We start from the raw sequence: 14144 nt of genomic DNA on the forward strand, positions 1-14144 counted from the left end.
GTATTTTTATCTTTTTTTTTCAGGATTTCCCAGAATGCTCATAAACGGCAATAGAACTCTCAGCGGCAAAAAAGAATGGAGAAAAAAGTCAGAGAAACGTAAATTACCACACCAATATGCAGAGCTATTTTGAAGTGTAGACTTAGATAACATCTTTGTTATTCCATACATAAACTAAATGGGATTTGCAAAATTATCTATCGAAACTATATTTAAGCATCAATGAATGTGACTCTTTGTATCCTTTCCATATCATAGAAGAACTTTAATTACGAATAGCATAAATTCAAATGATTGAATAGAAACTGGGACCTATGAATATGTTTTCTATGTAAGTGTAATATGAAAGTTATACGTTTATAGACAACACAGAAACATGGATGTGCTGAATGATAGTCAAATATTTTTAAACGATACTACGGTGTTCTTAGACAGTAACTATACGTTCCTTAATTCTACAGGAGCAGCACTAGAACTCGAAGAATCGCCTCCTTACTACGGTGAATATTTAACAATATTTCGAAATGGATACGGATCAATACATGGATACCTGAGTTTCATCGTTTGCATATTTGGAATAACTGCGAATGTTTTGAATATCATAGTTCTTACTCGGAAGAACATGGTATCGCCTACCAATGCCATCCTTACTGGCCTTGCAGTGGCAGATATGCTGGTTATGTTTTCATACTTACCATTTACTTTCCATAATTACATTCGTAAAGATCTCAGTGAGAAGGAAAAGTTTTCATATGGCTGGGCAGTATTTACCCTCTTCCATGCTCATTTCACAGTAGTGAATCACACCATATCAATATGGCTAACAGTCACAGTTGCTATCTGGAGATTCATGGCGGTGAGTTTTCCGGCAAGTAGCAACAATTTGTGCTCAATGCCACGAGCGAAGTGTGCCATTTTCGCAACTTATATCACCTGCGCGATTTTCTGCATTCCGGTATACATAACATTTACAGTGTCTAAGTTTAAAGGAAACGACGGCGAAGTGATGTATCGTGTGGATTTCAGTAAAATAGCTCAAAGGCATGACAAATTGTTAGAGAAAATTAACTTTTGGCTTTTCAGCGTCATCACTAAGTTGGTTCCATGCGTCGCACTCACAGCTCTTAGTTTGGGTTTAATCCGCGTACTTTATGAAGCAAATCTACGAAGGCAAAGACTGAAAAATCGGGCAGAGAACGACCGCTCACATGACAGAACGACAAGGATGTTGTTAGCAGTTTTATTACTCTTCTTGCTCACAGAATTTCCAGCAGGATTATTAGCATTACTCAGTGGTATATTAGGTTCTGATTTCTTCAACAATGTATATCTTAATTTTGGGGAAACAATGGACGCTTTGGCTCTTATTAACAGTGCCATTAATTTCATCATTTATTGTTCAATGAGTAGGCAGTTCCGAGACACGTTTGCATTTCTGTTCCTACCGAAGTGTGCCACTCATCAAGAAATGGCGCCAGTTACGGATCCTTCCCGTACAGTTGCTACCACTTGCGTTTGAAAGGCAGGATACTGCTTGGATACCATACCTGAAATATTTTAAAGTAAAGTCGGGTGAATAATTCTAAACTACGACAGCCTAAGTTATGATGAAAGATTTTCAAAACTCTACATTTTCTAAAAGGCAAGGTACACTTGAACATTTGCTAAGTGACGTATTTCTAGAAGTAATCCTAATAGAGATTGAAAAAGGCTAGTGCTTAAAGAATGTACCAAAATGAGTGTGTTAATTTACAATTTATTAGGACCTCAGAAGAAGTGTGTCTAAGTCTAACATTCAAGCATACAGTGTATATCGAATAGTAAACAAGAAGGTCTACGAATTTAAAAAATGAAATTATATTTTTGAGGAGGAATATTTCGGCTATTCATAAGCTGAGGAAATTTAATGCATTGCACAATACAATGGTACAATGCATTCAAATGTATTGTTACCACTGTTGTCATTTCTTTTGATGATCGTAAACATTTTCTAAGACAAGTGTTTCTAAGGAATTCTACCTAGAATTCTACTTCTGTTTGTAAAAGTTGAGCTTATGCATATTTATTCAGAAATCAAAGCACTTAAAAGTTTTAAACAACAATGGTAAATTCACAAAGCGTGTTTATTTAACATTCTTTAAATGAAAACGATAAACATAGCAAAGAAACAAGCGAAGTCATACGATGTGGGTAGATAATACGTCATATCATCATTTTTATAAAATATAATAGAAATTTACGCGCATTTCAACGCTGATGGTTTTAAGTAAATAAGAAAATGTATTAATGACAGTTTTTACAAGAAGACTATTACAGCATATAATAAATAAGACAAAATAATATAACTGCATTAAAATTGTAATAGAAGTGTGATTTTTTTCTTAAATATATGTGCTTGATATATTACAAGAACATGACTGAAGCGCTTATCTTACTCTTTCTAAATCCATGTTGAAAGAACAAATTTGCAAATTTTGCTTAATTCCTGTTGAAAAGTAAAAATATTCTTGTTTTTTATGCAAAAAAAGTTTAGAAACTTCATAGACAAATACTGCTCAGCAAAAACTATTTGGTGCTTCCTCATGTGTAATAGAAGTAACCACTCTTTGCAAAGTAGGAGTAAAATTTCGTAAGAAAAGGAAACTTGAAATAGAGATACATTTCCGAATTTTGTAAACTGTTATGATATTAGTTAGAATTCCTGCTGATTACGCAATATAATTTCTTCTCCTAAATACTTCTACGACACGGAATACATTAGAGCATAAATTTGGAGAGAGAAGATGGTTGACGTATAGATGGTGAACATGAAGACATATGAAATGGATTTTTGCAATTCTAAGATATTTAAGGCGAACATTATTCTTTGATGACAAAGTATACTTACTGATAATGAATGAACAGGAAAGTCTTAGTTTTAACAAAAACCATTAAAATCATTCATTATTTCTTTCCTGAACTGAAATTGCCAACAGAGAGTACGTTTTATGCAAATTTTGTAGGATTAAGTTTTAATCATAGTTGTGCTTAATAAGTAAAACTGTTCATTCGCACTTATTTACATTACTAACAAATTAGGTTTTTTTGAGAGAGTACATAATAACAACACATTTAATATCAATTTTAATTTATTTTAAAATCATTTTTTGACAAATTCAGAAAAGCACATGACTCAGTATATTTTTTATAACTGTTAAAGGCTTAAAGAATAATGTTGCGATTCCTTGCTTAAACATATTGTTCTCCTTCTGAACAAGGGATTGCAAATACTATTCGGGGCTCTTAAGCCTTTCGCACGCAAATGAATACGTAAAAACTAAGTTTTGAAAGAGGAAAAAATCGAGAAACGTACAGTTTTCTACCCCATAGTTTATATTAAAATTATATTTTATCATTTTATCTCAATACTTTAAATTTTGATAAGAAAATGCATGTTTATGAGAAATATCTAAAACAAACTTAGCTGAATATCACGAATTTCAAATTATCACAATCTTAATGCACAACTATGATTTTAATGAATGTAAAATTTAGGTATTATGTTATGTAATATTATTCATACATCCGAACAAAATAAAACTGTCGGAATATGTGATTTTTAAAAGATGGTAAATTATATGATCTGAGAAGAGAATACAAAAATAAGTAACTCAGTTGAAGAAAATATACTGCATATATTTTTACATTTACCTTCGATATATGGTTATGCATATATACGCGCAGGACATTGACTGGGGAAGATTCTTTTTATTATCGCAGATATACTAAAATTACATACATGTTATACATATTCTAACAAACATGATTATGTTCAAGTTATGTTTGAAAATATTGTGTAAAGATATATTATTCCTCACTGAGTTTGCAGAAGTGGTACAATGCTTTTGTATGTTAATTATGAGCAAACGTGCATACAGTATAAAAACGTCAGTATAAGAAAGAGTATACGTTAGTGTAAGAAATAGATGCTTCGAAATTTTAGCTATTTTTTGCTTGTAACGTACGTATTAACAATGATTATGCCAAAAGCATTCGATTTGAAAATGGTACTATAAACGAAAATTCCATTAAACTAGACAAGCATGTATAACAGAATGTGTTATCAACTGCAAACTTGAGAGAGGCTAGCTTCTGGAATTCCAAGACTCATTAAGTGCATCAGCCGTGGTTGGTATATAGGAAATAATTTCATAATTACGATTAACTATATAAATGCTTTGAATTTCAAAATCAAACATCATCTATTAATTTTCAGAAAGCGTCAGCAAAAGGCAAAATATTGCAGTGAGCTATTGAATTAGAACATTTCAGACATTACCGACTCCACGCTGTTATACAACAGAGCCATATTCGTTTCAATTGTCTATGGCACAGAATATACTTACTTAAAAAGAATAGATTTAGCGAAATGATAGAGCCAGATTATCCCTGAAATATATAAAGGCATAAGATTCAATTAAAATCTATAACAACTAGTATGTTCACTCCAGCCGGGAGCATTGCACCTGGATCAGAAATAAGAGTGATCAGATTGTCCTAATATATATTTAACATAGTTTCTGTGTTTGGCACTTCCTTCTTAATTCGCTGCACAGCATGCGCCGACAGAATGTGTCGAGGTAGAAAATTTGCTGGATTGTCCAATAAACTCATCAACAGTCAGGAACCACCCTAAAGGAGAGTGTTTCGACAAGACTAACGTCAATGATTTCACCACTCTGAAGACAACTTAGCTAACAAGCTTTATCAATTAAACAAGTCCTTTTGTTTCACTTTCTGTTTGAGGCGAATAGTATATATTCAGTTGAAACATAGGGGACATTTCTTCTATCGTCGAGGTTTCTGCATTCCTTGGGAGTTACTAAACATATGCTCTTTAAATACGACTCAGACCAGGATCTTCATCTTTCCAGAATATTGAATGCCACCTGTCTTAATTCATACTTGACAGTTATCACCTTCCCTGGTGTGTTTCAGTCCTAGTGTTAATTTACCTAACGATGGAAAATTGTTTGAACAAATCTCATAAATGTCATAAGTGATGTGCAGTTGGCCATCTATTTGTGCACCTGTGACTGTGCCTGTTGTAATACGTCTTGATTTATGGAAACTTTAAATGCAAATCATGCGTGCAACTATTTAATTAACATTACAAAACAGAGTCAGTTACTTATACGCATACAAGCAATGATTAGAGTGGGCTATTACTTCATTAAAGGCATCATTCTTCACAAATTCTCGTATATTTCCATCCTACAGCATTAAGATTATTTGATCAAAAATTATGTTTTAAAAATTGAAGAGTATTTAAATCCATTTTGATTCATTTGTTGCAGTTTGAACTTAATTGATCGCAAATTTTTAGATATGTGTTTATTAATTTTCCCAGGTTTTCAATATTACCTGTGGAGGAAACTAAAGGCTTACGGTATGCTTAAGTAATTATGCTTCACATAATAAAATGAGAATTAAAGTTTTTATTCTTTCAAAATACATTATTTCATAAAACTCCTATATTGTAGTTTCCTACGTTAACTCCAGCTCTCCGCTACTCTTCTGTCATCAGTCTTAATTTAAAATAACAAAATAGAAAGAAAAGAAAGTAATATTATTTTATAATACTTTCCTGTAGTAAACTATCCAAACTAATTCTTTTCATAAAAATTTGCGAGTGCTCTGTTGAATAAAATTTTTGCAGATCTTGTACTTATTATTACTAATAACTGATATAGTTTATGTAGGATGAAAAATAAAATTTTTAAATCTTATTTTCAGTAATTGTTTGTATATGTGTAGCAGCATACACACATTTCATAAGTAATATCAGAAAACATTCTAAAGCATTCATGTAAAATATTATCAAGTTGTCAAATTTTTATACATAAAGATACATATTCAGATACTAATTCTATAAAGCTATTCTGTTGTTAAAATCCTAACTAGAAAAGGATTATAAAAAAGAAAGCTTAAAACAAAATTTAAAAATTCACTGGCTGTTATCGTTCTCAAAGTGGACTCATCTTACAAGCGCATATCCACCAAAGTAGTTCTTGAAGTGACCTAAAACAAAATTATTTTCTAAAAGCCTCTAGACCAAGTCCTGAGTTTCCTGCTGCATGTCTTCGACAGAATGAATATTCCATCATTCTGTACTTATTTTAGGAAAAGGAAGTGTGTGTTAACAAGGAGCTTATACGTAAGTTATTTTGAAAGTCAGGTTCATCTTCAAAAATTATTTGAAATTTCGCACTCGTGTGAGACTACATGTGCGTGTCCGTTCCTGGCATTCTTGTATCTCGACACTGACACCACTTGTATTCATGGCATCGGTCTGTAGGTTCCATAGTGTTAGACCAAAATGTTTGAGAAAATAGGGCATCAGTCCAACTCAGAAATATTATCAACTATTTAATACTTAAAAACCAAAATTATGAAACCTGTGTATAATCATAGCCCCGTATGTGAAATATACGATGATAATGCAGTGTCACAATAAAGTTCCAAATTCAGTATGGTGTCGAATGATCGGACACTATCTACGACGAGAAAACGCTACAATGATCATGCAGTATGACAATAAAGTTCCAGATTCTGAGTTTACCACTTTGTACGATCGAACACTATATATGAAGAGAAAAACTTCTACTGAATTCCAGAGCTCGAGCCATACGAGACATAATTGCTATTGAATATCGCAAAAAAAGGGTGTGGGCAATGTGGTTGTTGAAAAGAAAGAATTCATGAATACTTTTCTTTTAATGTGCAGTTAATTAAAGCACATTAAATGCATCCAACACGCAACAATAACGTAATGATAAATTTAACACTATTCCATATACAGTAAGACCCCGCTTAACGCTGTTTCGTTTAGCGCTGTTTCGGTTTAGCGCTCTTTTATTTCAACCCGGGGATTCCACGAAATCGCTCGCAGCATACGGGGATTCCCCGAAATATTATGCAGCGATAGGTTTCAAATACATATCCGAAAGAGTGTACTTGTATTTCTTGTTTGGTGCGGTATTGTACAGACATATTTTGAAGGGGTAAATGTGGAAGATGTCGAAGAAATAATTCAAGAAGCAGCGGCTAGTCTTTCTAATGATGAGCTCAAGGAATTAACTGAACAAGAAGAAAACAAAAATGTTGACAGCAGTGATTCAGAAGAAGAGCAAAAAGAACTTTCGATGGCGTTTGTAAAAAGGAGTTTGTCTACCATAACTGAAATAATGGATCAATTCATTGAAAATGATCCGAATTTTGACAGGAGCTCAAAAGTAAGGCGTGGTGTTAGAGATGCTCTATCCGTTTACGAAGAACTTTTAAGAGAACAACGCAAAAGAAAAAGGCAAACAACATTAGATGCTTTTGTCACAATAAGGCAGAACACTGAAAACGCGGAAGGCTAACTAAATATGACTGACTTAGAATTTTATTTGTTTTTTTTAAGAATATTCGTTTTGTTATTTATATTTTGTTTTTATTTTTGCAAGAAATAATAATGTGGTATTAATTTGGGCTTTAAGAAATAAATGTTTGGTTTTATTTTTATTAAAAAAACATACTTTTTAAATTTAATACCTAACCAATTTTTAGCCATCTTCCCCTAACCCCAATATTTACATGTAAAGATAGCCTCGTTTAGCGCTGTTTCGCATTACGCTCTACTTTGATGGAACGTATCCCCCGCGTTAAGCGGGGTTTTACTGTATCTACAAACCACATTGTACAACATGGATTCCTATAAATTATGTTACTGGTCTTGACGGTAACATGAGAACAAATCCATGAATGTTTCTATAGACAAGACTCAAGGGTTGTGCCTATCGTTGAATTACGTTTTAAGGTACAACTCTGATAAACGCCCTAATTTCACCAAATGTGGCGATATGTGTTTTGAGCTGAGCTGGTTTTTGGCGCGATTGCGTGTTGTATGGCAACCATGTCGACGTTGAAAAATCTTTTGGTGTAGTAGTTTAAAATTGCTAGATGGTTCGTGTCGCGGGTGCGGGTGTTTTTGAAATGGCCTATGTTGCGATGAAAGACGTGGTGGGAACGTCTCAGCCGCGTATTTTAGATTGTGTGCAGAGTAAATTTAGTATGAAAAGGTACGATGTTGGAGTTGTTAACGAGTCTTTTGTTCACGGATGTATTTATGGGGATCGTAGTGTATTTTTGGAATTTCTGTGGGAGTCGGGACTTTTAAAACGGAGTTTGACGTGTCCGAAATGCGGAGCTGATATGAGAACTCGGACGAAAAATGGTGTTTCTGATAGACTTGTGTGGGTTTGCAGTAAAATTGTTGCTAATTAAGTATGTGGGTGTCAGCGGAATTTAAGGTTTGGATCTTGGTTTTCGTGTAGGAAGTTAACGTTGGAGGAAGATTCTATTGTTACTTTCGAAATTTTGAATCGTAGGAAGGCATGTGATATAGCAAAATCGTGGAAGTTTTCTTCACAGACGTTGTGTGACTGGCGAAATTTTATTAACGAATGTATTTTGGACTTTGTATGCTATGTATCTGAGAAGATAGGGGGGAAAGATAAAGTGGGGGAAGTGGACGAATCGAAATTCGGCAAAAGGAAATATCATCGTGGCCATCCTGTTGAGGGGCAGTGGGTATTTGGAGGCGTGGAAAGAGGGTCTGGGAGATCACTTTTAGTAGCTGTGCATGATAGAAGTAAGGAAACGCTGATGCAGTGTATTAAAGAGTGGATTGAGCCTGGTACAACTATTTTTTCCGATTTTTGGAAATCCTACAAGGATTTGAGAAAAAAAGGTTTTGAACATTTATTTGTGAACCATAGTTTAAATTTTGTGGATAGCGAGTCTGGCTGTCATATAAATAGTATAGAAAGTACGTGGCGCCATGTAAAAGCTTCGTTACCTACTTATAATAGAAAATGTGATTTTGAATTTTATTTGGCTATGTATATGTTTTTCCGTTACTGTCATGAAATTAAAGATGCTTTTAATAAATTTCTAGAAATTATAACATGTGTTGAATGGGAAAAATTAAAAATTTCTTTGTAGTTTATTTGCAAAAAGTGTTTGCGTTTTTTGTTTTTGTGAAGTTTGAAATTGATATTTCTGCTTTTAAAAGAAGCTTTCATTATGGTAAGTGCTTTTCATTTTATTGTTTCTATTTTGTAGAATATTATATTCATTGTTTTTTGTATGAATTTCCTTTTCTGTTGTTGTTTTTTGAATTGTCTGAAATTTATTTTAGTTTATTTTCTTGATTTGTTTTTAGTGTAGATTTTGCAATTCGTAGATGTTTTTTTAAAGTTTAAACAGGATACTGTGTACATGGTATTCTTTGAAATTTATTGTTGTTATGTTAATTTATTAAAGCGAGTTGTGCGTAGTTCGTAAATTCGTTTATTGCTTACAGTGTACAATTCGTAGATTTCTTTTTTTTTAAGTTTAAACAGGATACTGTGTACATGGTATTCTTTGAAATTTATTGTTGTTATGTTAATTTATTAAAGGGAGGTGTGCATAGTTCGTATATTCGTTCGTTGCCTACGTTGTGCCATTGGTAGATATTTTTTTAAGTTAAAACATGTCGCTGTGTACATGGATTCTCGTCAAATATTTTTGGTTAGAAACTTTACGTTTTTGCTATCTAAATTTTTTGTTTTTGTTTCGGATTTTTAGCTTAAATCGTGTGTTCAAATCGTAGTTTTTGCACGTGCGAAAACCGCGTTTTTGGAGGCATTTTAGGCTTAAAGTTCGAAATGTAGACAAAACATTTAGATAGTAATATGGCCGCGTGAAGTTTCTCGCCAAAAATATTTGGCGAGAAATTTGGCGACTTGAGGGCGCATATCAGAGTAGTTCCAGTTTTAAGTACCTCATACGTGTTAAAAAGAATTTCATGAACTTCTTCTCAACGTTTCGTAGGAAACTCCCTACGTCGAACGGACCTTTTCTGGAATTTCAATCTCCATCCAAGGTTATGACAGCTTCCCTTCTAACATGTCAACAGGTAGACACTGCATAAAAGCTACTATATGTTTTTGCAACATTCTGCTACAAACTGTTTGCGAATGAAAACAAACTGGCTGTAAAGTGCTACCTTATCATAGATGTCTTATTTTTAATACTTGTTGCTTAAAGATTTTGACAGGTCTTGTAAGTTCAGAACATTATGTTCGAAGAAAACATTTTCAAATATATTATTTTATAGAGAAATATTTCACAAAAGTTCAGAACTATGGAAATAATTATAACAGAATTTAAGATTTCAAGTAAATGAGAATAATTAAATAAGTGTATTAGGAAGTCCAAGTAATTAACTTTAATACCATCGAAAAATGAATTCACAGAGCTAGTTAAACGATTAACATTTTGCATCGAAACACTATTGAAATACGAAGCAACATTTCATGTTGAATCTGAATGTTCAAACGCCATTTCTGATGCACCTCAGTATCTTTACATTTTAAGGGGACTCATACACCTTAAAACCCATAAGATCTTCGAATAGGTGACTGTTGCAAGAATTGGGATAACTTATTTATTTTAAAAGCAATCACTTCCAACTTTTTACAGCTGACTACATAATATAGCTGCTTTCTGAAATAGTCATCAGAAAGTTTGTGTTGCCACAAATATTTTTATAATTTAATCCGCTTTGTGACACCATTTTGCGTCATGTTTCCACCTTGCGCGCACAGTTTAAAATATTCTGTTGCATAATTTAATTCCATATTTAATATATAGCTTTTATAACATTTGGAAACTACTGTGAACCTAAAATTCTAAAAGTTTCTTGTTAAATTTTTATTTTATTTGGAGTTGAGGTTATAAAATGTATTTTATTAAAAAATGTTGTAATGTTTTCGTTCATAAAATTTTTCAGTATTAAAATATTTATCATACTTTTGGTTCAGTTAGAAAATAGTGCCCATATAAAGAATTCCATCCAATTTCAAGTATGTACCGTTAGCCATTTTTAAAATATCATGCGCGCAAGGTGGAAACATGGCGAAATATTTTGTCACAAAGAGGATTAAATTACAAAAATATTTGTGGCAACACACACTTTCTGGTTACTAGTTTCAAAAGCAGCTGTATTATGTAGTCAGTTGTAAAAGGTTGGAAGTAAGTGCTTTTAAAATAAATAAAATATCCCAATTCTTGCAACAGTCACATATTTGAAGATCATGAGGGGTTTAAGGTGTATGAGCCCCCTTAAGTGGCAAGTAAAATGTATGATGGAAGAAGAAGAAGGTAAAGAAACATTTCCAGCTGAATTACATATGAAACTAATCAATACACGAACATCCATTAGATCATTCAGAAATGTATTACAAACTGGAAAATGTTTTACATAGTATAACGATATTTGGAGCGTTCAGTTCAACAATTTCCTCTAAATGAGTATACTTTGAATTTGTTTCGTTTACAAATTACTTTAGGCTACTGAAATGACCTCACGAATATTATGTGTTTTTGATATGCAATAACGCAAAACATTCTGGGGCATGTGTCGTTATTTTGTTTGATATTTCCTTTCACAAATATGGATATTATTATCAAAAACATACATATTGGCAAGCTGTTTTACTTTATCAGCTGTAATTTATTTTAATAGTATTTTTAGCACATTTAATTTATCTCACATTGCAACAATTAAGAACAATACACATATTAAAACCATTACACATTCACATTGCAAAACACGTTTCAGCTGTATGGGACTCTGTATACTTCATTTATCAGTCATTTAAGGGGACTTTTACACCTTAAACCCCTTATGATCTTCGAATATGTGACTGTTGCAAGAATTGCGATATTTTATTTATTTTAAAAGCAATTTCTTCCAACTTTTTACAGCTGACTGCATAATATAGCTGCTTTGGAAACTAGTAATCAGAAAGTTTATGTTGCCACAAATATTTTTGTAATTTAATCCTCTTTGTGACAAAATATTTCGCCCTGTTTCCACTTTGCGCGCATGATATTTTAAAAATGGCTAATGGTACATACTTGAAATTGAATGGAATTCTTTATATGGACACTATTTTCTAACTGAACCAAAAGTATGATAAATATTTTAATACTGAAAAATTTTATGGACGAAAATATTAATTTTTTTTTAATAAAATACATTTTATAACCTCAACTCCAAATAAAATGAAAATTTAACAAGACATTTTTAGAATTTTAGGTTCACAGTAGTTTCCAAATGTTATAAAAGCTATATATTAAATATGGAATTAAATTATGAAACAGAATGTTTTAAACTGTGCGCGCAAGGTGGAAACATGACGAAAAATGTTGTCAAAAAGCGGATTATATTCTAAAAATATTTGTGGCAACACAAACTTTCTGATGATTATTTCGGAAACAGCTATATTATGTAGTCAGCTGTAAAAAGTTGGAGGTAATTGCTTTTAAAATAAATAAGTTATCCCAATTCTTGCAACAGTCACCTATTCGAACATCTTATGGGTTTTAAGGTGTATGAGTCCCCTTAAAATAATTTTAATGTTTAAATCTATTTATGCAGTATAATTCTTTAAATAAACATACACGGCGAAAAGAAGCTTCTATTGTGGAATCATATTTCTAGTAAAAAAGGTTTACAGTAGCAAATAACATGATACATTATGACACATAGAAATATAGCTTGGTATACGAAGATTAAGGAATAATTTTTATTATAATGATTTCTGTAATAAAATGAATAACATATTATTCACTTCTATTTCTTATCTATTGAAGTAGCAAAATTTGAAGACAATTATAAAATCTAGGCAGATGTTTAAGCCTAAAAAGCATGTATAAAATTATATTATCCACAAGTGTGAGTAAAGTTACCATGAGTAAACCCCATATATAAAATAGAATCTTCTAATATTTGTACTTGTAACGTAAGAGGAACCTAGTTACAATTAATGAAATGCTGACGTGAGGATTTAGAGTGCTCGGCATAGTGTGAATGTTATAATTATACTGAAAGCGTGACTTTGCTGCTTTAAATTACATTTCTCACTAAATGAGATAAGCGAGGCTGGCGAAAAATTACGTACGTTCGTGACTGTAGCGTTTAATTTATGAGCTCAAACAATTAATTACTGTGCAGCATAACGTTATACACTAAATGTATATGAAATCTACCCTAAATATAGCATTGCATCTCAGCAACGAAGCGGAGTTAATATTAGTTAGTAATTTGCGTGGTATGATATTTCAAAGACTGCTTCGGTATGTGATGCTTCTGATATCGCTGTTTCAAATTTTAAAGTCAAAATTTAAAGCATTATGTTTATTTAGTGTAAAATGACACAAATATTCGATATAACAGGTGGCCATAATTAAACTGACAGTGCTCACAGTGTTCTGTAGCGCGATCTTTTTTCGAGAATGACGCCACATTTTGTAGGAAGATTAAACAAGACGGGGGGCGAAGGATTCCGCGAGAAAAAATTAGTTCCAAAAGTCACCGCTAGGGGAATATTTGGCGCTGTGTAATAGAAAACAGAGTGTTAATAAATGCAAATCAATACGAAAATTACCTTTTATTTTACATTCAAATGAGGTTCAATGTGGGTGCCGTTGTTGTGGACCATATATTCCATTCTGTGCACAGTATGCACAACAGCAGAAAGTAACATGTCTGCAGGAATCTCCCGTACAGTCCGTGATATGTTATCCTTCAACGTAGCCAGGTCCTGGACCACTCTTTGATAGACCTTGGACTTAAGGTAACCCCGTAGCCAGAAGTCGCATGGGGTAAGATCAGGCGACCGAGGTGGCCATGCAGTTGCAAAGTAGCGGTTAGGGACTCTTTCTGTTGTTAATTTCTGTCGTAGCATCTGTTGCACCCTTACAGTAACGTGTGAAGGGGCTCCATCTTGCATGAAAATTATTTCCCCCAGGCATTGTCTTTGTTGAAGTGCCGGAATGACAAAGCTGTTCAACATGTGGCGATATTTCTCTCCGGTAACAGAACAGGTTTCCGGCCTTGGAGTAATGTTCTCATAGAAGAATGGGCCTACGATAAATTTTATTCCGTATTAATTTGCATTTGTTAACACTCTATTTTCTATTACACAGCGCCAAATATTCCCCTCGCGGTAACTCTTGGAACTAATTTTTTTTTCACGGAATCCTTTGTCCCCCGTCTTGTTTAA

General features: G+C 33.0%; 1 protein-coding gene across 1 annotated transcript in view; it reads left to right on the forward strand.

Moving 5' to 3' along the window:
* The window catches only part of LOC118188878 (G protein-coupled receptor dmsr-1-like), a 236971-nt gene extending 231209 nt beyond the window's left edge, over window positions 1-5762 (forward strand). Inside the window, exon 3 of the mRNA XM_035359399.2 lies at window positions 24-5762. Within this exon, the coding sequence (XP_035215290.1) occupies window positions 377-1519 (1143 nt within the window). The 5' untranslated portion in view covers window positions 24-376 and the 3' untranslated portion in view covers window positions 1520-5762. The remainder of the gene's footprint in view (window positions 1-23) is intronic.
* The last annotated feature ends 8382 nt before the right edge of the window (window positions 5763-14144 follow it).

This window comes from Stegodyphus dumicola, chromosome 10 (assembly GCF_044657685.1).
Source record: "Stegodyphus dumicola isolate Sdum_Otavi_A_Nest chromosome 10, ASM4465768v1".
Lineage (NCBI taxonomy): Eukaryota > Metazoa > Arthropoda > Arachnida > Araneae > Eresidae > Stegodyphus > Stegodyphus dumicola.